This window comes from Papaver somniferum, chromosome 2 (genome assembly GCF_003573695.1).
Source record: "Papaver somniferum cultivar HN1 chromosome 2, ASM357369v1, whole genome shotgun sequence".
NCBI lineage: Eukaryota > Viridiplantae > Streptophyta > Magnoliopsida > Ranunculales > Papaveraceae > Papaver > Papaver somniferum.
In genome coordinates, this window is record NC_039359.1 from 58,335,278 (window position 1) to 58,356,815 (window position 21,538).

Here is a 21,538-nt window from a genome sequence, read left to right on the forward strand (position 1 = left end):
GTAAAGTGTGTTACTTTAACTTCCGAATGTATATTTGCCCCAAAATGATATTTTTCCAAAATCCTTAAATTTTCGAACTTTGGTACAACCATAATCGGTAGTAAATTGTGTTACTTTAGCCTCCGAATATATTCATTTTTTGAATCTTAGTACTACCATAATCGTTAGTAAATTTAACTTCCGAATGTATATTGTCCCCAAAATGAGATTTTGCAAAATCTTAAAATTTTCGAACTTTGGTACTACCATAATCGGTAGTAAAGTGTGTTACTTTAACCTCCGAATATACTAAATTTTCGAATTTTAGCACTACCATAATCGGTAGTAAATTTAACTTCCGAACGTATATTGGCCCCAAAATGAGATTTTTCCAAAATCCTAAAATTTTCGAACTTTGGTACTACCATAATCGGTAGTAAAGTGTGTTACTTTAACCTCCGAATATACTCAATTTTCGAACTTTTAGCACTACCATAATCGGTAGTAAATTTGATTTCCAAATGTATATTGGCCCCAAAATGTGATTTTGCAAAATCTTAAAATTTTTGAATTTTGGTACTACCATAATCGGTAGTAAAGTGTGTTACTTTAACCTCCGAATATATTCAATTTTTGAATATTAGTACTACCATAATCGGTAGTAAATTTGACTTCCGAATGTATATTGGCCCCAAAATATGATTTTGCCAAAATCTTAAAATTTTCGAACTTTTACTACCATAATCGGTAGTAAAGTGTGTTACTTTAACCTCCGAATATACTAAATTTTCGAATTTTAGTACTACCATAATCGGAAGTGAATTGTGTTAATAAGTGATACTTATTATCTGCCGATTGTGTTCATGGCCTCAAATTCAAATTTTCAAAACTTAACAAAAGTTTCAAAATTTTCTACTTTCACAATCGGTAGTTAATGGTGTTCATTATCTATCGATTGTGCGTAACTTTTTGTACAGAGAAATTTAATTTTTAGAATCAAGAATAATCGGTAGATATCGATCAATTTACCTACCGATTATGGTTGATGTTCTTAAGAAACGAAGAACATCAACCATAATCGGTAGGTAAAGTAGATTATTATCTACCGATTATGTTTCTGCTAGTGTAAATCCAAGAACATCAACCATAATCGGTAGGTAAAATAGATAGTTATCTACCGATTATGTTTCTGCTACTGTAAATCCAAGAAAATTTTCGGATCAAATTTTTGATTTCAAGTAATCAAATCCTAATTTTGAATCACAACTACTATCATCTATTCGTTTTGTTTGTTGAACTCCTTTTTTTTTGATGTTCTAAGTTTCAACTTTAAGGTTAATGAATTTTGGGTTTTAATTTTAAACAATCAATCATAACATTTGTTTGATCGATGATCTTTGTTTTCAATCAAAATTAAAATGATGGAAAAAAATTTCAATGGGTGGAATAGAGAAGAAGAAGTGGAATGATATGATTATGAAAATAAAGGATATAGGTTTAGATTTAGTATAAAGGTGAAGGACAATATAGATAATTTTTTATTTTTAAGACATCCCTTAACCTTCTTCAATGGATGGGAATAAAAAGATGGCCCCTAATTCCTTTTGAGTGGCCCCTAAAAACGCTAGGTTTTTATATTCATTCAAATTTATGTTTGTTAACTGAACTAGATCTCTGTGTTTAGGGAACTAGGACACAATATTCATTTGCTCAAATTGCGGATAGCTTGCTGATTGTCATTTCCTTGAACTTATTCGTAATTTGGTTGTGCATACAGCTAGGCTTGGTAGTCTGTTCTGGAAATGCAAAAACAACTTATAAACGTTTGTTGTCTGTTTTGGTAGTTACCTGCTTCAAGTAAGAACATAACTGTAAAGAAGCATAAATGAGGTAGAATACATAGTTGCATACGGCATAAACTTTGTATAATACAATTGAGCCGAGTCTTCAACGGATGGGTGATGTACCACCCGCACCCAACCCGTAAAAACATCCGGGTTTAGAAAGTCATCCACATCCAATCCACCAAGACACGGGCAGGATATCCATCCGCTAAACTCGGATTGGACCGGATAAGGTATGATTGTTTTGCTCACCCCTAATTTTTCCCATCAGAATTTGGACGTGGTGGCTGCCACACAAAAACTATGAGCGACTGGAAAAATATCCCATGCGAACACTAGTGGAGAAAAATATCCTAATTTTCTCCAAAACGACTATTTCTCACACTAGTTGAATTCTTTAAGAAAACCACTGGTTTTGTTAGTATGAATTTACTCACTGATAGACACCGTGGTTTATATCGATTATATTTTACAAAAAAAAAAAAAAGATTTGATTCAGCTGAATCTAAAGCTAGAATCAACTCAATACTAGATTATGAATTTTAGAATTTTAAATTTATAACGACTGTAACACTTAATGTGTATTAAAATGTGTTCGTTTACAACTTCTACTATCATACCTTTTAAGTTCTAAATCTGAATTTCAACGGTAAGTAAAAAATTGCTCAACCTATATTTCTTTTACAAACTTAACAAATCAAAAAGCTTGAAAATCTTCCATGCGAGTTAGCAACATAGAACAAGACTTCACTACTTATACCTTCATTTACCAACAAACTAGCTCAATTCAGGTTCATCACTCTAGCCTTAAGCTGCAAATAAAAACCAATACATCAATTAGAAACCACAAAAAGAAAAAGAGACGAGGCATCTACCTGACACCTTCACCACCTACACATGCAAATATGCACTAAAATTGAAATTTACAGAAAAACAAATGAATTGCAGCTACTTTGCATATAAAACCAGGAATGAAATTAACAGAGAAGATTGTACAAGAATTTCCTACCACGGTTCCAACAAGTGTCTGAAATACTATTGATGTAAAACATGGCCTGCGTTAAGTGAGTTCATGGGACATGAACAAAATTATAGCTGAAACTATGGGAATCTAAATATAATTAGCTCACATGCACTGAATTTGATATAAAACATCAAATTCCCTAGCCCTATATGTGTCTAAATGAGCATTAGAAGTCCAGTACAGGCTGTGATTCGAGAGAAAAAAATGTTATAATTCTTTAAATGAGGAAAAAAAAATACAAGTATACAACAACCCATTAGTAAGCTCACAATATTTACCTGCGGCATAGTTAGTGAGACCAACTTCAAGACCATATCTGGGAAACTTGTGGGCATAAGCTGCACAAGTTACCAAATCACCAGTATCATAGCAGATATGATCAGGGCAATAATTTCTATGTTGGTGAAACGAACAACAAAACGGTACTTAGGGGTGTTGTACTTGTTCTTGCGCTGGTTAATTAGTCGGATTCTGGCTCTATTTTTCGTTTTTGCCTCTGCATTCATTACAGTGAAACAATACAATCAGATCACATCCACACGAAGATATACGAAATTAAACCAAAAATCAAATGAGCATATACCTCTCATTCGCTTGAATTTGAATTGAAACTTCTTGAAGTAAGCCCTGGGTTTATGTGCTTTGATTCAAGCCTAGACACGATGAGAAAAATGATAAACACCCAACAAAAGATTTCAGTTACAATTCCATACACAAAACCAGGTGGTAATTGGAAATATAGATCAGCAAACATTAAAATCGAATAACCAAATACACAAATCACTGCTTCTACGATCCTGAAATATAACAACACCCCCAGATCTACAGATATTCATCTCTTAAGCATACACGTACATGCACTTACAAATATATTCACAATTCATATTTCGAAACATAAACCATACCATTGAACCCATGGAATGAGCTTGTGGTCAATCTAAATGATCCATTAATTCCAACGCATCCTCTTCCATATTTATGTCCTACATAACAATCCCATTACACAAATTTTCAAAAGTGTAACCAAAAAATGCATCAAAATCAAACTTTATAACTATTTATATTTGACTCGAGACTCAGAGAGGTCGGAAATCTTCATTAAGAGCTTCTCTTCTTCAACTTCGACCCATCAGAAAATAATCAGAAAGTGGTAAACTTAAGATCGCATAACTGAATGCAACACAAAATACCCATTTTTATCAAAACCATCACAACACGAAGTTCCAGCACAAGAATCCTAATCTAGTAACATAAGAAAATCCTATAAATTAAACACGATAACAAATCCTCACCTGGATGCTTTCATCAAATCCTCATCTTCTCAGATTGTAAAACTTCGCTTCCCATAAAATTAAACAGGGAAAAAAATAGAATCACTCATCAAATCTTAAAAGCTAGTAATGTAAAATTTGTTTAATCTATCATCATTCATCAAATCCTCACCTGCTCAGATTGTAAAACTTAGTTAAGTACACCTTAATTTTTCTGTTGGTTCCTGCGAATTCCGCATCAAATTCAACTAAAGTTGATCGGGATGTGAAATTCCTTTCCTCTTGCTTTGGATCCAAACAAGACCAACTTAAAGCAATTTTTGAGAAAAGAAACTGTGGGATCACTGTTTTATAAAAAAAATAGTTAGCTTATAATATCTTTTCAAAAAAAAAGGATGCTGCAGGAACATCTAACGAGAAAAATCAAAAACTAATCCACATACCTCATCATCAAAGATAACACTTGGAGCTATTTTACTAGCTAGTGAGAACACTGCTTTGACATATTTCTCTCCTTCGTCGAACCACTGTGAACAAACAACAAATTGAGAACTATTAAGAGCATATTAACTTCACCTTTAGTGATTTCTTTGTACTCTTGGTTTCGTTTTGGATTCCCTGAAGAAGGTCAAGTCCATACTTAATGCTGCAATATTCGTAGCCAGAAAAACAAGGTTAGAGTGACACTTCACAGACTGCTGGGCTCAAATTTTAATACAATGAAATAAAGAAGGTGAGATGAACATATTAAACCTTTCGCCAGATATAACAAGTTTTGAATCTTCGAAATTATATCAGTACTGTGCATCAGATGATAACTTAATGCCCAACCAACGATTTTTTCCACGCATGCAACGTCAAACAAGTAGAATTCAGAAAAAAGACGTGCACATGAGTACAGTTTCCTGAGCGTTTCAAATTAAGTGGGTATCGCTTTAGGAAGATACTGACTCTCAGTAGTTAGGGTTTGATCTTTAATAGATAATGTTTCAAGGTCAGGGCACTCTAACTTATTGCGGGTAAGAACCTGAAAACATGAATTAGAAAGGTTTAAATTATGAGCAAGCTTGCGACATTAATATTTTCTGATACAGTTGGTTAAAACATACAGCACGAACGCTAGCAGCATTTGACTCTCCTAAATCATATAATACAATAAAAATCAAACACCTTGATGCGCATATGATCCATATAATATTAACACCCTTACACAGGAAAGAAGTTTCATATTAAATCACGCATACACAACAGAATTTATCAGCAATTACCTTGCTAGAAATCACAATTATTTATGGTGAGATTTAGAATCTCAAAGAATCACTCTCGAAGACTATGAACAAGTTGCATAACAAGTTCATAGTGCTGTAAACATAACTTACCAGGAAATCATCACCATGACTTCTGTAAACATAAATAACAAACACAATATCATTAAGTTCACTTGAAATCTCATCAACCCATATTGTCAAAATTAAATATAATCAAGATAACAAGTTCTAGAAGCTAAAAAACAAAATTCAATGTTCAAAGTGACTAATAGTTACCATCTTCACTATTTCATGCATCATAATTGTAGTTTGCTCAGCATTATTTCTCGACCAGCTTCTTGTCCACATCCTACATATGATTACCGATATGCTTCTGCTGTAAAATTAACATAATCAATAAAGTATAAGTATAATAGTCAGAAGAACAAAATCTAAGAAAATTGGGGTTTTTTATTTTGTGTTTCTTACCCTGCCATTTGTAGATATAATACTGAGAAAGACCCATAACACAAATAAATCCACTGATAATTCCTAACATTTTCATCACTGATTTCTGTTGAACTCTTCTTCGATTTGCTACTGATGATGAAATGAAAGGAGGTTCGATTTCTTCTTTGGTTATAAGATAAAATGGAAGAATAGTTGATTGCAACCAATCGAAGAAATTGAAGAAGGAATGAAATGTTACAGATCGAAGAAATTGAAGAAAGAAGAAACTATCACAGATCGAAGAAATTGATGCAAAGCTACAGATCGAATCATGAATTCTGGGAGAGTTTAGTTCGAATGAATGAAGTATATCAGTTGAACGAATTATAATGAAACAAGGATTCACAGTTAGGGTTTAGTATTTCTGTTCGGGGAAAAAATGAAGAAGATGGAAAGAGAAAGCGCATCTAGATAAGATTTAAAAGAGAGAGATAAAGTTTCAGGAGAAGTAGGCAAGGGAAAATCTGGGGGTATAGAAACCATTTTCTCTCACAGTAGTTCTTAGAACTCTTTAATTTTACCAAAATACCCTCTAATAAAACCACTGTTTAAGAAACAAGTTTTATTTTTTTGTTTTTCTATTCAATAAAACCACTGTCGCTCACAGAACTTATAGTTGCGTCAGCCTAATAACAGTAGTATTTGTGAAGCCCAGTAAGTGGTAAAAAATTCATTTTCCACTAGTGGAAGATGTGGTATTAGTGTGTTCGAATTAGCGTTTAGGACGAAATTTTTTGTGTTGGAACACTTTAGGCCGGATTTTGAGTCACTAGGAATATGGTTGGTCAATCCAATAAATTCAATCTTTTTTATTGATAAAGAATTTGGTGTCGAACCCAAGTCACTGGTATCATCATCCAATGAATATCGCCGCAATACATCGATATTGACCCAATAGATTTTAGGTAAATAGGTGAACATTGCATGATTTATATGGGAGATACCAGTACTATTAGGGACTGATACCATTTTATCGATCCAAGAATTGGGATTGTATAGAATCTTTTTATCCTACATGCAATGGTATTAGCCTCTAGCAATACCGGTATCCCTTTTTATAAATTGTGGAACACTGGTTTCATGGAGGATTTTGTCTAATTTTATGCATCGAGGAAACTTTAGGTCGCCTTGAAAAAAGAGTATTGGGTGGTAATAAGAGATTCTGGGTTATGATTTATTTTTTTGATCCATGAGGCAAATTCAACCTAACATTTTTAGGGGCGACCAGAAAAGAATTAGGGGCGACTTTTTTATTCCCAACCCACAGATGTGGTTATGGGATGTCCTAATAGTTAGAAAATACCTATATGCGCTTTTACAATCGGTAGTTTAGTATTGATTTTATCAACCGATTATGATTGTGTTCTTCTTTTCTTTGCTTTGTTTTGAAAAATTAAATTTGGGGCTACTATCACAGTCGGTAGCTAATAAACATCACGAAACTACCGATTGTCAATCGGTAGGCAGTAAACATCATGAAACTACCGATTGTGAAAATAGAGAAATCCAAAGTTCCATTGGTTTTTGAAAATTTTGAATTTGGGGCTACTACCACAATTGGTAGAAAACGAAAATCATAAAACTACCTATTGTACAATCGGTAAGAAATAAACATCATGAAACTACAGATTGTGAAAATGGAGAAACCCAAAATTCCATTCGTTTTTGAAAAATTTGAATTTGGGGCTAGCTACTACCATAATCGGTAGATAATGAACATCATGCAACTACCGATTGTGAAAATAGAGAAATCCAAAGTTCCATTGGTTTTTGAAAATTTTGAATTTGGGGCTACTACCACAATTGGTAGATAACGAACATCATAAAACTACCTATTGTACAATCGGTAGGCAATAAACATCATGAAACTACCGATTGTGAAAATAGAGAAAACCAAAATTCCATTTGTTTTTGAAAAATTTGAATTTGGGGCTAGCTACTACCATAATCGGTAGATAATGAACATCATGCAACTACCGATTGTACAATCAGTAAGCAATAAACATCAAGAAACTACCGATTATGAAAATAGAGAAATCCAAAATTCCGTTGGTTTTTGCAAATTTTGAATTTGGGGCTACTATCACAATCGGTAGATAACGAGCATCACGAAACTACCGATTATCAATCGGTTGACAATAAACATCATGAAACTACTGATTGTGAAAATAGAAAATCCAAAGTTCCATTGGTTTTTGAAAATTTTGAATTTGGGGCTAGCTACCACAATCGGTAGATAACGAACATCATGAAACTACCGATTGTGAAAATAGAGAAATCCAAAATTCCCATTGGTTTTTGAAAATTTTGAATTTGGGACTATATTGTAATCGGAAGCAATTAAATATCATTTTGTACCGATTATAGATATATTTTAGCTCAGTAGTTTACAATCGGTAGACATGGTGCTCCATTATCTACCGATTTTGAGTTGTTCTCAATCATGTGAAAATGGAATCTCCCGATTGTAAAACTTAACTACCGATTATGGAGTGCATATTTGCCATTTCAAAACATTCGAGATAAGAGGTGGCTTTGTTTTAGGTTTGGGTGATCCTATTTTGTATTATTAGTCGTCCCTAATTCTTTTCGGATCGCCCCTAAAAATACCAGGAAATTTAAGGTTGTAGTGGCAAATTGCAGATTATATTGTCAGATTTTTGGTTTTTATCATCAAACGGGTTTCAATGTTGTCTGATTTTGGGTCATCGGAAAATCAGGGGCAACAAGACATAACTTGGCGAGTTAAGACCGCGAGGTATATTTTGGTTCATGGAGAAGTTTATGATTAGCAGATTATGTAGTCGCATTACAAAATAAATAAATAAAATGAAAAGGAAGCCGTTAATTTTGTGACCGCAATTGATCAAGAATCCGATGAGAAGTTGGTTTGTGTATGATTGCATAAATTTACATACACCCAGAAACGACGAGGAAGAGGAATGCACAGACCGTAATTAAACGGATGGGCGAAGAATCATGTTACAAGTATGTGAATGCATGGTAATAGGGACTCCTTCCTATCCAAGTTGATATTCTTCAGTAATGTTATCAATATGGAAATTAATTGCAAAGGCTGGTAAATTAAAGCGACCATCACCTTGAAGGCAAGCACCTACACAGTAGGGATAACATACAGATTTTGCTTCATTACAGCTATCCATACAACCATCAAAACACAAACCTTTCTTGGAGACCCCGCTTGTTAATAATACTAATGCTGTTAAAGAAAACATAGCCACCGCCACCATTTTGACCACCCTAAAACCATCATCGTACTGCAATGGTGATGGTTTTGAATTCTCTTTTCCCCTCTGTCTCAATCAGCTCTCGAATCTCTCTCCATCCTTTTTCTTGTTTCCTCCCGCATACATGAGAGAGGGAGAAAGAGAGGAAACACACCACAATTGGATTTGGAATGGCTGCATCCTTAAATAATATTTCGGTTTGTCTTCAATTTGGTTGTGTTAGTATAATAATATTTACACGTGATGGAACTACCATTTCACTTGACATTCTATATACTCTTCGTGGCTACAATCGGTGGAAACAATCACACGAAAAACATTAACCACTTGTAGCAATCGTAAGATACATATGATCACACCCAAATACTTGCATTTGCCACCTCTTAACTATTGATAAACATCAAGGATTCAGCCTTAATCAGTTATCAACTTGTGTGAACTCAAGGGCATTTGCATCCGGGTCTCGAGCAAAGATCGCAGGTCTCCCAGATTTACTTAATGTGTAGGGAATACCTGCAGAAAGTAAGTAGCGACTTTAAATCAAAAAAGAAAAGAAAAGAAAAGCATATATCGACTTAAAGACGCTAAGATTATATATAATTCCTACCAGAGGAAGACTATAAGTCAAGAGTGACCAGGGGAACATGGACAATGATATTCATTACTTTTCACTATTAGAGGTGAAGAGAAGTACATTACGCTCGGATTTTGAACCCTTAGGGATGGGGGTATGATTTAAGAAACTGGAAACCTCAAAATATTACTCAATGAAGATGAAAAACTAACCTGCTTTATCAAAAACAGCTTTGAGCTTCGACACATCTCGAACGGCCATACATGTGTGACGGTCTCTTCCTCCATGTTCAGGACGGCCTGTTAACGGATCAGGATTTGGAAGTTCCATCAAATGAATCATTTCTGAACCTACCCAGAACCAAACACCTTTATAGGGGAGTTTGTCATTAGGCCTTGCTTCATTTATCTCAAGACCTGCATTAATGTGAAAATATAAAAAAAAAAAAACTCGGATTTCAAAAAGTGATAAGCTAACTTCAGGGTTTCGAAAGTGGCAATACCTAAAAGATTCTGATAAAACTCGAGTGACCTTTCAAGATTTTCACATAGCAATCCAACATGGTGGATACTAAGAATGCCAATATCTACAAAATTAGCGACAAAGAATGTTAACACTTAAAATCTCTCAACAATAATTGAACCGTATTTGACGTAAAGATGAACATGTGAGAATCCTCGTCAAATTAGATGTGAATACTAACCATTACCACTCTTAGTAGCTCCAGATTCCTCAATGATAACTTGCTCTCCAGCAGATACCTTAGAAATTGCACGCAATGGGCGACATCTTCTTCTACTATTTATGGCTAGTGCTATGCAATTCTGAATTAAAAGTGTATTCATTGGCATGGCACCAAATCTAGCATGCTTTGCCTGTAAAATATTTTAAAGTGAGATTTTGAACCCAAATCTCAATTAAGACCCTTGGATGTAAATCACCAAAATCCAAGACAAAGTTGTGTCATCTCATTATCCATCCCAGTTTCATATTTCAATTTTACTCCCCCGTATGACCAAATCATCAATCAATCAAGAAAATATCAAAAAACCCCTGAAACTAAAGCACATATCGGTTCATTCCTAGCACAAAATTTCACAAGATCAATTTTTTATGATTTTCAATCTGCTGCTCAAAAAATTATTATGGGTTAGGAGAACACGACTTACCTGATCATTTAGATGGAGAGAAGGAACAGATAGCAAGCCTGTTGTAATCAAAGAAGAAGAAGAAGCCATGGAAACAACCCTTCGAGAAAAAAGAAACAACCGATTTGAGAGCACAGGAGAAAAAGAAATGTTTACTCTCAGGAGATAAATGATAACCACTGACTACTTGATTAAAAGTACGCGAACGATTGAGAAACAACTCTACCGTTTGTTTGTGTGTCAAATGTCATAGTCAATAGTGTTTGGTTTTTCTAATTATTCTGATATATCTGATTCGAGGTCTGACTCCGCTCATACAAGCTCGGAGCTTTCTAAACCAGGTATCATTTTCTTGGATACATATCTGACTGGATATAAAAGCTTTTTGATAACTCTAGTACTCATCATTTTAGAATCTCGAGTCAGGTTCAGACAAACACCTTGTTTGTTTTGGGTCTAATTCATAATCTCAAACTGACTCGTGTCGAGTCAGACTGTTTGTTTTTTCATTTTTCGGATGTCTAACTCGGAATTGTTTGAGTCAGGCACAGGTATCATTTTGTGCATGAATAGCTGAGCGCATGTCTGCCCGCATTCAAAACGTTTTTATAACTTTACTAATTACAAATTTTTGAGTCAGAAATAATGAGTCAGTTTCAGATGTAATGAGTCAGAACTAGACGAGTCAACTGATTCAGAACTAAACAAACAACCTGAAAGTCAGTAACAACAGCAAAAAAAAACCCTGTAAATCTTCTCCTCCCACCAGGAGAAGTGAAGAGTAAGCGGCTAGATTTGCTGCACTGGTGAAATTCCAGTAGGTGGTTCAAAAGAACTATTGGCTCTTGATAGGTCGCCAAAATCTGTACCTCGGTTAAACAACCACAGCACGAATTTGCTAATTTACTATATTGTCATGATGGAAGCATAGAACAGAGGAAATCAGAATGACGCCATGATATACAAACAACACCATTGTTCCATAGATATCTTACAGTAATTATCACACAATAAAAACTACTCAGACCAACCTTTTACTTGCGTAGTTATCACAATGGAAGCTTTAGGGATAGGGTAAAACAAGGGTGTACATAATCGACTATCCAAGCGTATCAGCAAATGAAAATTCTGTAATCATCAGCAACTTTGGTTCCAACATTCAAGTAGTTGACATCAACGACATTGTCTCCCAGATCCTCTGGTTATAAAAAAACAAACAAAATTAAGATAAAATAAAATAAAATCAATTCAATCAATTTCCTAATCCAACATACCCCTGTTAGAATCTCAATAGGATTGAAAGCAAGCTAAATTGCACAAATAACACAGTCAAATGCTGACCTTCGTAGATTGTTCTGACGATATGGGCATATTCTGGAATGAGATCTTCGTAAATGATTCCTCCTGGATGGGCATCAAGGACCACCAGCACTCCTATAAATAGGAAAACAGATTAACTAACACTGCAATTCAGGACGGTTTCTGTGCTTTAGCCAAATTATATCATCAAAAGTACTTATTGAACGGGGAGTTTCTACCGTTCCCTCTGCATTTTGCACACATGAAAAGGGTTAAATTTCATCTAATGTTCAAGTTTCTGTGATTCCCTACACACGAATAAGTGCAACTCAAACAATTACTTCGAAATTGTTTGTACTTTTTAGCTTGGGTGATGCTCGTTGGTCACCTTAGAGCGGGTTGAATGTAGTTAGTATGTCATAGACAACAATATCCACCCTCATCTTGTGGGAAATTTAGCTTGGATAATAGTAATACTCATTAATTACTGTTAACCGGGTTAAGAAACTACTTCTTTATGGATCTAGTGGCAGTGTGGAACAATATGCTTGGGGTTAACTTGAATACGGTTCGGAGACTTACCAGGCGCCAACCAATCTTTGGAGGAAGTACTTGGCAGTGGTGCAAGCCAAAGGATATTCCTAAAATTCATTGATTCATCGTACTCCATATTAGATCCTGAGGTGGAAAACCAAAATAACAAGGTTAGCACAATTTAGCAGCAACACAAACATTAGAAAGTCCAAGATGAAATACATAAGAAAGACACCATTCGTGAACGTAAGCTGATTCTTTAGCTAACTCACCTTTTTGACAATAGCCCATGTTGTAAGGAAACACCTTATTCAATGCTGGGTACTCTTTGGCATGAAATCTGGCAATATCAGTAAGCACCATGTTAAAATCAGATTTTTTCCATATACCTATCATTTGCAGTAGAGAGAATCCAACATCGTAGTCAGTGAAAAAAGCATTTCTGATACATGCAGAGTCGCACAAGAATATAAGGTTGAGCAAACTCGAAACCCTCATTGGATGTCATTTGAGTAAAGGTTTGCTAGCAGAAGCCAGGTCAAATCAAATGAAAGACCCGTATAAGGGAAAAGACTACCAGCTCTCAATTAGCTTCCACTAAATTGATCATTCACAAACCCGTAAAAAGCAGGGAACATTGGATTCAATTTTTGGCAACGCTCATAACTACTATGTATTGGCAACCCTCAGAACTACTACTACTTATGGTCATTCTAAAGAATACATGTACACTGCAATCAACTGAATTCTCCTAATCATTCATTAGCATAACTATATTCATTGAGGACGGACAAAATCAGTATACTCACAAGATACCAAGCCTTCCAGAATTGGTTGCAAGAATGAGATGTCCATGAAATAAATCAAAACGGTTTAAAGATGCATTAAATCCCACCTCCGGACCACGAGAAGCAATAAGCTCGAACAAAAACGCAAAGTACTTATTTATCTCCTGCACATAATTACAAATGTAGCTATCTAAATTCAAAAGTACAATGCCATGATAGATAGGGTATAAATGTAACCAAACACCAAAACCACCATTCCAAACCTCGGCTACAAAGAGTCTCCCATATGGAGTTCGCGTAAGTTCACATCGACATTCTTTCGATCCTTCCACATCAGGTACCTATATACAACTCTAAGATAATACATTTCAGTAATCAATTTCTGTAATTAAGCTCAACCGAGTCATCCGAGTTAACTCGAGCGAGTCAACTCGGCTTGAAGAAATTGAAAGACTTACAGGGATAATTGTTGGATCAAGGGCACGATGAATACATCCAGGATCTCCACCAGAATCAACTGCAAGACGAGCTAGTTCCAAGATTGAATCGGGTGGTGACCAAATAAGCTCGTTTTCAATTGCAACTCTTCTTCCTTGACTCTTTCCAGAATCCCATAAACTGAATCGATCATCATCATGATCAAGGTGTCTCCTCTGTTGAATTGGAGAAAAGGGTACAAGAAATTTCAAACAATTCTGAAACTTTCTGGCTTTTTCATTGGTAATTGTGGAAGCTTGTTGTTTACTTCCCAGTAGTGAAACTAAATCTACTGCACATTGTTTACGAGATGAAGATGATGAAATCAATGGGTTTTTAGAGAAGATTGATGATGATGAAGTGGAAATTGTGTGTGAGAGTGAGATTACTAGCATGAGTTTCAAATACAGAGAAGAAGGATTTCCCATCTGTTTCTATTCTTTCTCTAATTCGTGGAGGGAGAGAGGTTCTGATCCGGGTATTAGTTGGTTGGGCTCGATAAATTGAATTTTAAGCTTGGGCCTACATGAGAGCCATGGACACGATAATAGGACACGGGGACACCGCAAAGAGACGGCTAATAGTGCAAGAAAACAGCTACTCTCTTATTTGTGTGGATATTTTCACCTTCCGAACGAAAATGAAAAAGCAAAAATATCACTTTTTATAAGGCAGATGCAGTAACAAATCAATTTCTAAGAATCTGGTTGTCTACGTTGATGTTTTGTGATGAAGGTGGTGCAAGGTTTTTTAAATGAGTGAAGATAAGAAGGCCCTTTAAGGGATCCAGGAGCAAGAAAACTTGTTTGAAAGAAAATAAATATTGAAAACTTCCCAACACACAAAGAAGGAAGAGCTGTTGACGACCCATGAGTGCACAAAGGAGGGAAGGCTGTAGACTCTTTGGTGAATAAAGGAGCTTGGTGGATAAAATTTTCTCAACAAACCGAGAAATTGAGCTTGTGACCCTGGGTTGCAAAACGAACAAAACTAGTGAATAGCTCTGTAAGAATGGATAATAGCTCTATGAATGGATGCATTTAACGATTAATCAAGATGGCAAGATAGTTGATTGCTATGATTTTTTTTTTTTTTTGAAGCATATATTTTATTAAGGCTTAGGATCCGTAAACAAACTGTTTTGACAAAAGAAAAAAACAAACCATCACAACCGTTGCATTGTATATATCTGAGGGTCAGTACTGCAATGATGTGGCACTCCATATTAGCTAAAATTTCTTATACGGCTAAAGCCAAGCCAAGCCGTTTCTTTAATTAAGGAAAGCTTAGGAAATCCTAACCGTAGCAGTAAGGATTCTCATATCAATTTTCATAGAAAAAATCGTTAAAATACAGTGTAGTTCATCTTTATCTTTCTCCAATTCATCGTCTTCTAGTATGCTCTGGAATCGATCTATCACACATCAACGATATTTCAATATTATTCTCACTAGGATTAAGTTGTGTTTATTTGATTTTCCTTTCTTCTGTAACCACATATCATTTTCATGAAGACGTGTATTGGTTATTTAATCTCTTGAACAACAATATTAGTATTTGCTTTCTTTTTGGTGATTATACATTTTTAACTTCTTCTTATTTATCTCTAATTCAGGAGCAATGGATGATTCAATTTTCCAACACAAGATTCTGATTTTGATATATGTGATGCAAATAAATTCACAGAAGAAAAAGAAAATGCTAATGACACTTGTCGTACTCCAAAAAAAAAACAATAATAGTACAACGCCACACGAAGGTGTGGAATTTAAAAGTTTTAAAGATGCAAAAGAGTATTATATAGAGTATGGGCGTCGAAATGGTTTCACAATACGATCGCTGAGTCATTTGGTTTCTCTGCCCAGATTAGAGCTGCCGCATCACGACAGGTTTCTCCGATCTGTGTTTGATCATTGGTATATGATGATGGTTGATCCGTTGGAGCCTTGTACTCAAGCTGCAAAACTTGTAACATACATCGTGAAGAGAAAGGGTTTGAAGGCTCAGATGACCACTCTCTCTTATATTGAGAACAATCTTTATGTCTTAAGGAATTTCATTTTGGAGTGATGATATACTAGTTGTTTTAGTGTTAGTGTCTTCACAATCCTTATTTGTAGTTGGATTGAGTGATATTTGGAGTAAACAGACATAATATCAAAAATGTGAATACGCATAAACTATTAAGATTAATTTTTCCCTATTATTGAAGGTTAACCTGGACTATGTCATGGTTTGCTTATTACTCGTAATCCATCTTAAAACAGGTGTACTCAAAAATATCTCTACATTTAACTGCAGGAAAATTGGATACAATACCTAATTAATGACGTGAATAGTCTTATTTCCGGGTATCCATTTTGATGCCTTTCATCTAAAGCTAAAGAAAATTGGAGAAGGATTCCAGTTTATGATCAAAATATATATACAATGGCCTTCCAGATATTTGCAGGTTTCATAACATCTTTTTATCTCGAGAAGAAAGGTAAGTTTTCCAAGAAAAAAAGATTCTGGAGATATAGGATATTATTAAGCTTTTCTTAATTAAAGATACAACTAGGCTTGGATTTTTAGCCGTATAAGAAATTTAAGCTAATATGGAGTGTCAGGTCATCACAGTACTTTTCCTCAGATATATGCAATGCAACAACTGTGATGGTTTGTCTTTTTCTTTTGTCAAAACAACATGTTTACGGAACCGCTCCCTTTTATTAATAGGAGATCAAGTTACAATTTTACGTGGGTATGTGGTACCCATGGAGTCTTGCAAAACAATTTGACTAATAAAAATAGGGATTGTCTGGTCCCATATTTTTGTTGAAAAATTACCCATTTGACTTCCATCTGCCGCATGATTGGCTAAACCATCCGCTGCTTGATTTCATTCTCTGTAGTTGTGTTGGATAGTAGCCTGCGGGATTTACCGTATTCTATTCTTTATTTCCTCGATCATCCCTGAAATGTGCCAAGGGGGTGAGTAGGGGATGTGATGAAGCGTATAAGGTTCTCTGAATCCATCTCGAAGAACACTTTTGGCCATTGCCTATCTGTTGTTGTTCTCGATGCCAAAAGCAAAGCCCAAGTTTCTGCAGTTAAGGCGGTTGTAATTCCTAAAGGTTGAGCGAAATCCATTATAGTTCGTGCGTCGGAGTCCCTGCAAATGAAACCTGCACCTGCGAAACCCGGGTGACCTCTGACTGCCCCATCTATGTTAATCTTAATCTAGTTCATGTTCGGGGTGGACCATCCTACCGAGATTGTCGAAATCTTTTTGGCGCTTCTTGAGGGGTTATGAGTCGGTGAATCTCCTGGTAGTACCGGGGGTAAGGATTCTTGTGCCGCAAAGTATTCTTGATGTTGTTTTTGATCCCTACCTAAGATTTCTTCTGATGTTGTTTGCTTCTGTCGGAAAATTAGTTCATTCCTAGCCAACCATATGGTCCAGAGTAGAAAACAGAAGGATGAAATGACAGATATTGGTGTTGATTGTTGTAGGAGTTGAGAAATGGTTGTTTGAGGTGTTAACGCAAATGTGGGGTTATAGTTAGATTTTGGTGCATTTGAAAGCTAAGTGAATAATGTGTTCCAAGATGTAGTGGCAATTGGGCAGTGAATTAGTAGGTGAGTCACTGATTCAGGATCAGTGTTGCATTTGGGGAAAATGTCGGAGTTTGTCAAATGGATGTGATGTAGGAGAGAGAAGGTAGGTAGACCTTCATTGATTGCTTTCCACAAGAAAAGCTGAATTTTTGGTGGACACGGTAAAGTCCACAGAAATTTGGTAGGTGGGAGAGGGCTTTGAGTAGGTTGACCAAGGTTTAGACATTTATATCCCGAAGAAGTAGTGTATTTCCCAGATTTTGAGTACGGCCAAATAATTTTGTCTTGGGGTCTATCTTGGGGGAGGTGGATGTTTATGATTTTTTGGGATGCAAGATTGGGGAGGGTGTTTCATTTTTCCTGATCCCAGTTATGAGAGATCGGATCAATGATATCAGCTAACTTGCGGATATGATGACATTGTGCTGGGTCCAGGTTGGGAAAGTTTGGAATCCAGTTGGCTTCTATTGGTGTTGATAACCCATTCCCAATATAATGAAATATCAGTTGTTGCATGGTAGGAACGATTGATGTTAATTGTATCCATTGAGCGCTGGAAGAAGATGGAATGGTATCAATGCCTTGTAGAATTGGTTGATGATGAAGATATTTTTTAGTGAAAAGACTTCCACAGATGGAGTTAGGTTGTTCATGCAATCTCCAAATTCTTTTCATCAGAAGAGCCTTGTTATGGTCACTGCTTTTCCTTATACCTAACGCTCCTTCGGATATTGGTTTTGCTATTTTATCCCAACCAATAGGTTGAAGTTTTTTAACTAAAGAATCATGTCCCCAGGAAAAATTCCTGGTGATACGACTATTTGTTTGTGGACATTGATGGGTAGATTTTGTGTTTGCATTCATCGTAGAGTATTTTCTATATTAATATAAATCTTTAGTTTTATATGTTTCATCGAAAAAAAATTTGAAAATGTTTTATTGCATAATTTCTAAAAGCCTGCCATTCCACATTGAACAAACACATCCTAACCTATTATATCTATTAGATCATACAAATGTTGCCCTTGTGTTAATCTTGATACCCGCTTGTATAATTTATGTAACATCGGAGGAGGGATTCGTTGACATCCTCTCATTCTAAAACCATCAGAATTCATATTGTGATATGTTAACGTTGCAGGCTTTCTTGCTTTTAGTCAATTTAATCCAGATATTATGGTCGATCCGAGCCTTTTGTTTTCTCTTCCGACAGGATTCGTAAATGCAGAGACGGACCCAGAAAAGATAAATTTCCTTTTAAAACTCGAGCTAGAAGTCTTGGTCGAGCAAAAAAAAAAAATTGACTTGTGAACTGGGAAGCCTACCCGGACTAAAGCTCCCTTCAGCCCAGTTGTAGGCCCGTCATTGCGTAAATGATAATCAAGCCTACTGTATCACTTTTATGAATTCGAAAAATTACTAACAAATTTCAGTGCTTTTCTTCTTTGTATTTTGGTTATTGTTTGCGTTGTTTCTCAGTCTTTATCTCAAATAATTTTTTTTTTATGAGATTGGTGATATAATTTTTTAACTTAATAATCATCAATACTCATTCCATACATTATTAGTATTCCATCCATTATTAGTTTAAGTTTGAAGCTCCTCCGCTGTGCAGATCATCAAAAAGAAGGAGAGATGCGGGAGTTTTTATTAGAGCAAGGACTATGAGATAGATTATTTTAGAGTCTATCCCTTTCAAAATGAAAGAGAGTCTAGATGAAGGAGTGGAAAAACTACCGTGGGATAGGGGGATGATAGTCTATACGGCTAACAGTCAGTCGTTTTGAAGGAAAAAAAAAATTCTCGGATTCTTCCATCTTTGTTTTACTGTAATTCCATTTCACTATAATGTATTAAATGCTTGGATTTACGTGAGAAAACTAAATCGCGTCAGTGCAAGCTGTTTTGTGCTTGTACGTTAGAAGACAATATCTTCAGTGACTTCATGTTTGTTTGCGCAAATTTTTGGAAGTTATACAAAACGGCTAATTATTTGTCGTGTGAATATAAGAAATGCTAGTACGGCATACCGTGGCCCATCTGTTTTCATTTCAAACTTAATACGGCTAACAATCCACCGTTTTTTGTGTGTGTTTTTTTCATATGGCTAACAAACTTCCGTGTAGTGAAGATTTTCAGCTACTCCTCCTATTGAAAGAGACATTGATTGAGTTTGAGGTGAAAGAGGGTTTCCCTCTATCCATAGTAGGACCTAATTTGATCTAATTTGATCAACTTTTTCATTTTGAAGGAGTCCTTGCTCTTAGGATTTGTTTGTTGCCCCTCTCCTTCAAATCTGCATGATTTTTCTTCAAAAATCATAGCTGATGATTCTAAACTTCTACATAAATCAAATAACCATCCTCTCTCCCTCTATATATCTATGCTTCAATTGTTTTTAACTTAATGTTCTTTAAGATTTACCTCCTTTTAATTCCTGAGGATCGATCCTTTTATCGCGTGCAAAAATATATAAACTAAAGTTGTTGAACTTAATTCAAATATGAGAAGGATAGACTAATAAAAAAGATAGCAAAAGGAAAGAAAAAAGAAAAAACAAACCGATCGAAATCTAATTTAGGTGAAAGTAAAAATGCACTCATTAATCGTCCAGTAGCTTAAACCTAAAAACCCAATAAAATCACAATATATATCAAAAATATATTTTTGTAATCAATGGTTTATGTACCCATCACCGTCTATATATAATATGAAGATTGTTATATCTACTATTTCCTAGATTATTATATCTATTATTTTCTAAATATTTAAAGAAGATTTTGGAACTTCGTAAAATGAAGGTATCTACAACTACTTTAATTGTATTTGATTTTAAAATGACAAGGGTACCGAACGCAATCTTTTTGATATCAACCTATTCAGACACACCATATATACGCTTACAGATACGATTACTTCCAAAAGATTATTTCAACAAGGTGTAACTTATTCGAGACTGAACTAACTATAGGATCGTACCAAGCGGATTAACGTACAAGTGTATTTACTTTAATTATAAAGATAAACAATATAATGCGAAAGTAAAGTAAATCATACACACACAGTTTTTTGTTAACGAGAAACGTTGTCTGGTAGAAAAACCTAGGGACCTCGTCCAGTTTTCAATACTCTCATAATTAAGTTGCTTTAAAATTAACTACCAACCTTCGTATAATTGAGAACAAGTAACCACTCCAATGTAACTCGCTTCTTTCAGTATACATGCATCAACAACCAACATAGTCTATGCATGCGAATCCCAAGACAGAGTCCACTATATTGATTTGCTTCACTTGCAGCGAAGACTTCCTCTGTCAACTCTTTTGGCTTGTAACCCTAAACAGTAAATAACTAAATTTGTCTCAGTAACCAACTCACTTATTAATATCTAAAATCAATATTTAGTTTAGGGATAAAGTAAAGTAAAGTAAAGGATCTTTCGTTTAATAAATATATACTCCTTTTGTAATACCCGCACTTTTAGAATGATGCATGCTCAAAGATGCGTCATTGAATGAGACGAAACTTTTATCTTAAGCTTGTGTTGTGTGTGTCGGCCATGTTGGTCCAGAAATGATACTGCACCACCATGGTGCATTACACATGTATAAGGCTGGCCAAGAGCTAGTATGCACCACCATTGTGCATCACGATAGTGGTATGCTGACCGAAAGCGAATTTGACCACTATGGAACGCGTACCAGGTATGCGTACCTATCATGTTCGCAGAATTCAGATGTTCTGAATGCTCTTATTAAAGGGTTTGAAATGTCCCCATCCCTGGACCATAAATATCATTGCTCAGGAAATTTTCGAATGATCAACTTGAAACAAAAATAGTTGATGAACAATAAGTTGGTCTTAGATAAGATTGTTAAGGATCTAAGAACATCCATTACTTGAATCGTATTTCAAGAGATTTATCAAGACAAGTTTGACTCGAAATTTCTTCTTTGCAATAATAAATCTAATGGAATTATACAACATAGTCTCAT

The 21,538-nt window shown here is 35.3% G+C and overlaps 2 protein-coding genes and 1 long non-coding RNA gene across 12 annotated transcripts; all 3 read right to left on the reverse strand.

Moving 5' to 3' along the window:
- Positions 1-2,363: 2,363 nt before the first annotated feature.
- LOC113347747 lies at positions 2,364-6,349 on the reverse strand. 10 transcript variants are annotated; one of them, XR_003359222.1, is made up of 10 exons: positions 5,855-6,348; positions 5,663-5,762; positions 5,387-5,519; positions 4,562-5,145; positions 4,291-4,462; positions 4,140-4,181; positions 3,753-3,830; positions 3,431-3,500; positions 3,126-3,343; positions 2,364-2,635 (listed from the first exon to the last, which is right to left on the reverse strand). It is a non-coding gene; the product is annotated as an uncharacterized LOC113347747 (long non-coding RNA). The 10 variants fall into 10 exon arrangements; XR_003359219.1 differs by having other exon boundaries at positions 4,562-4,764; positions 4,872-5,519; XR_003359223.1 differs by having other exon boundaries at positions 5,498-5,519; positions 5,663-5,759; positions 5,855-6,347.
- Positions 6,350-9,282: 2,933 nt separating this feature from the next.
- LOC113347748 lies at positions 9,283-11,026 on the reverse strand. The gene is made up of 5 exons (XM_026591419.1): positions 10,867-11,026; positions 10,401-10,572; positions 10,200-10,283; positions 9,910-10,113; positions 9,283-9,636 (listed from the first exon to the last, which is right to left on the reverse strand). The coding sequence occupies exons 1-5, from the start codon at positions 10,933-10,935 to the stop codon at positions 9,542-9,544; spliced, it is 624 nt and encodes a 207-aa protein (XP_026447204.1). The 5' UTR covers positions 10,936-11,026; the 3' UTR covers positions 9,283-9,541.
- A 706-nt stretch (positions 11,027-11,732) lies between these two features.
- Positions 11,733-14,415, reverse strand: LOC113347749. The gene is made up of 7 exons (XM_026591420.1): positions 13,925-14,415; positions 13,730-13,807; positions 13,488-13,630; positions 12,951-13,018; positions 12,727-12,822; positions 12,187-12,279; positions 11,733-12,043 (listed from the first exon to the last, which is right to left on the reverse strand). Exons 1-7 carry the CDS (start codon positions 14,369-14,371, stop codon positions 11,958-11,960), a joined length of 1,011 nt encoding a protein of 336 aa, XP_026447205.1. The 5' UTR covers positions 14,372-14,415; the 3' UTR covers positions 11,733-11,957.
- Positions 14,416-21,538: the final 7,123 nt, after the last annotated feature.

Coding starts and splice junctions, on each gene's coding strand:
- LOC113347748 (XM_026591419.1), bottom strand. CDS start 10,935: ATGGCTTCTTCTTCTTCTTTGATTACAACAGGCTTGCTATCTGTTCCT. Junction 10,573..10,866: donor CTCTCCATCTAAATGATCAG/GTAAGTCGTGTT, acceptor AATATTTTACAG/GCAAAGCATGCTAGATTTGG. Junction 9,637..9,909: donor AGCTGTTTTTGATAAAGCAG/GTTAGTTTTTCA, acceptor TACTTTCTGCAG/GTATTCCCTACACATTAAGT.
- LOC113347749 (XM_026591420.1), bottom strand. CDS start 14,371: ATGGGAAATCCTTCTTCTCTGTATTTGAAACTCATGCTAGTAATCTCA. Junction 12,280..12,726: donor CAAAGATTGGTTGGCGCCTG/GTAAGTCTCCGA, acceptor TCCTATTTATAG/GAGTGCTGGTGGTCCTTGAT. Junction 12,044..12,186: donor CGTCAGAACAATCTACGAAG/GTCAGCATTTGA, acceptor TTTTATAACCAG/AGGATCTGGGAGACAATGTC.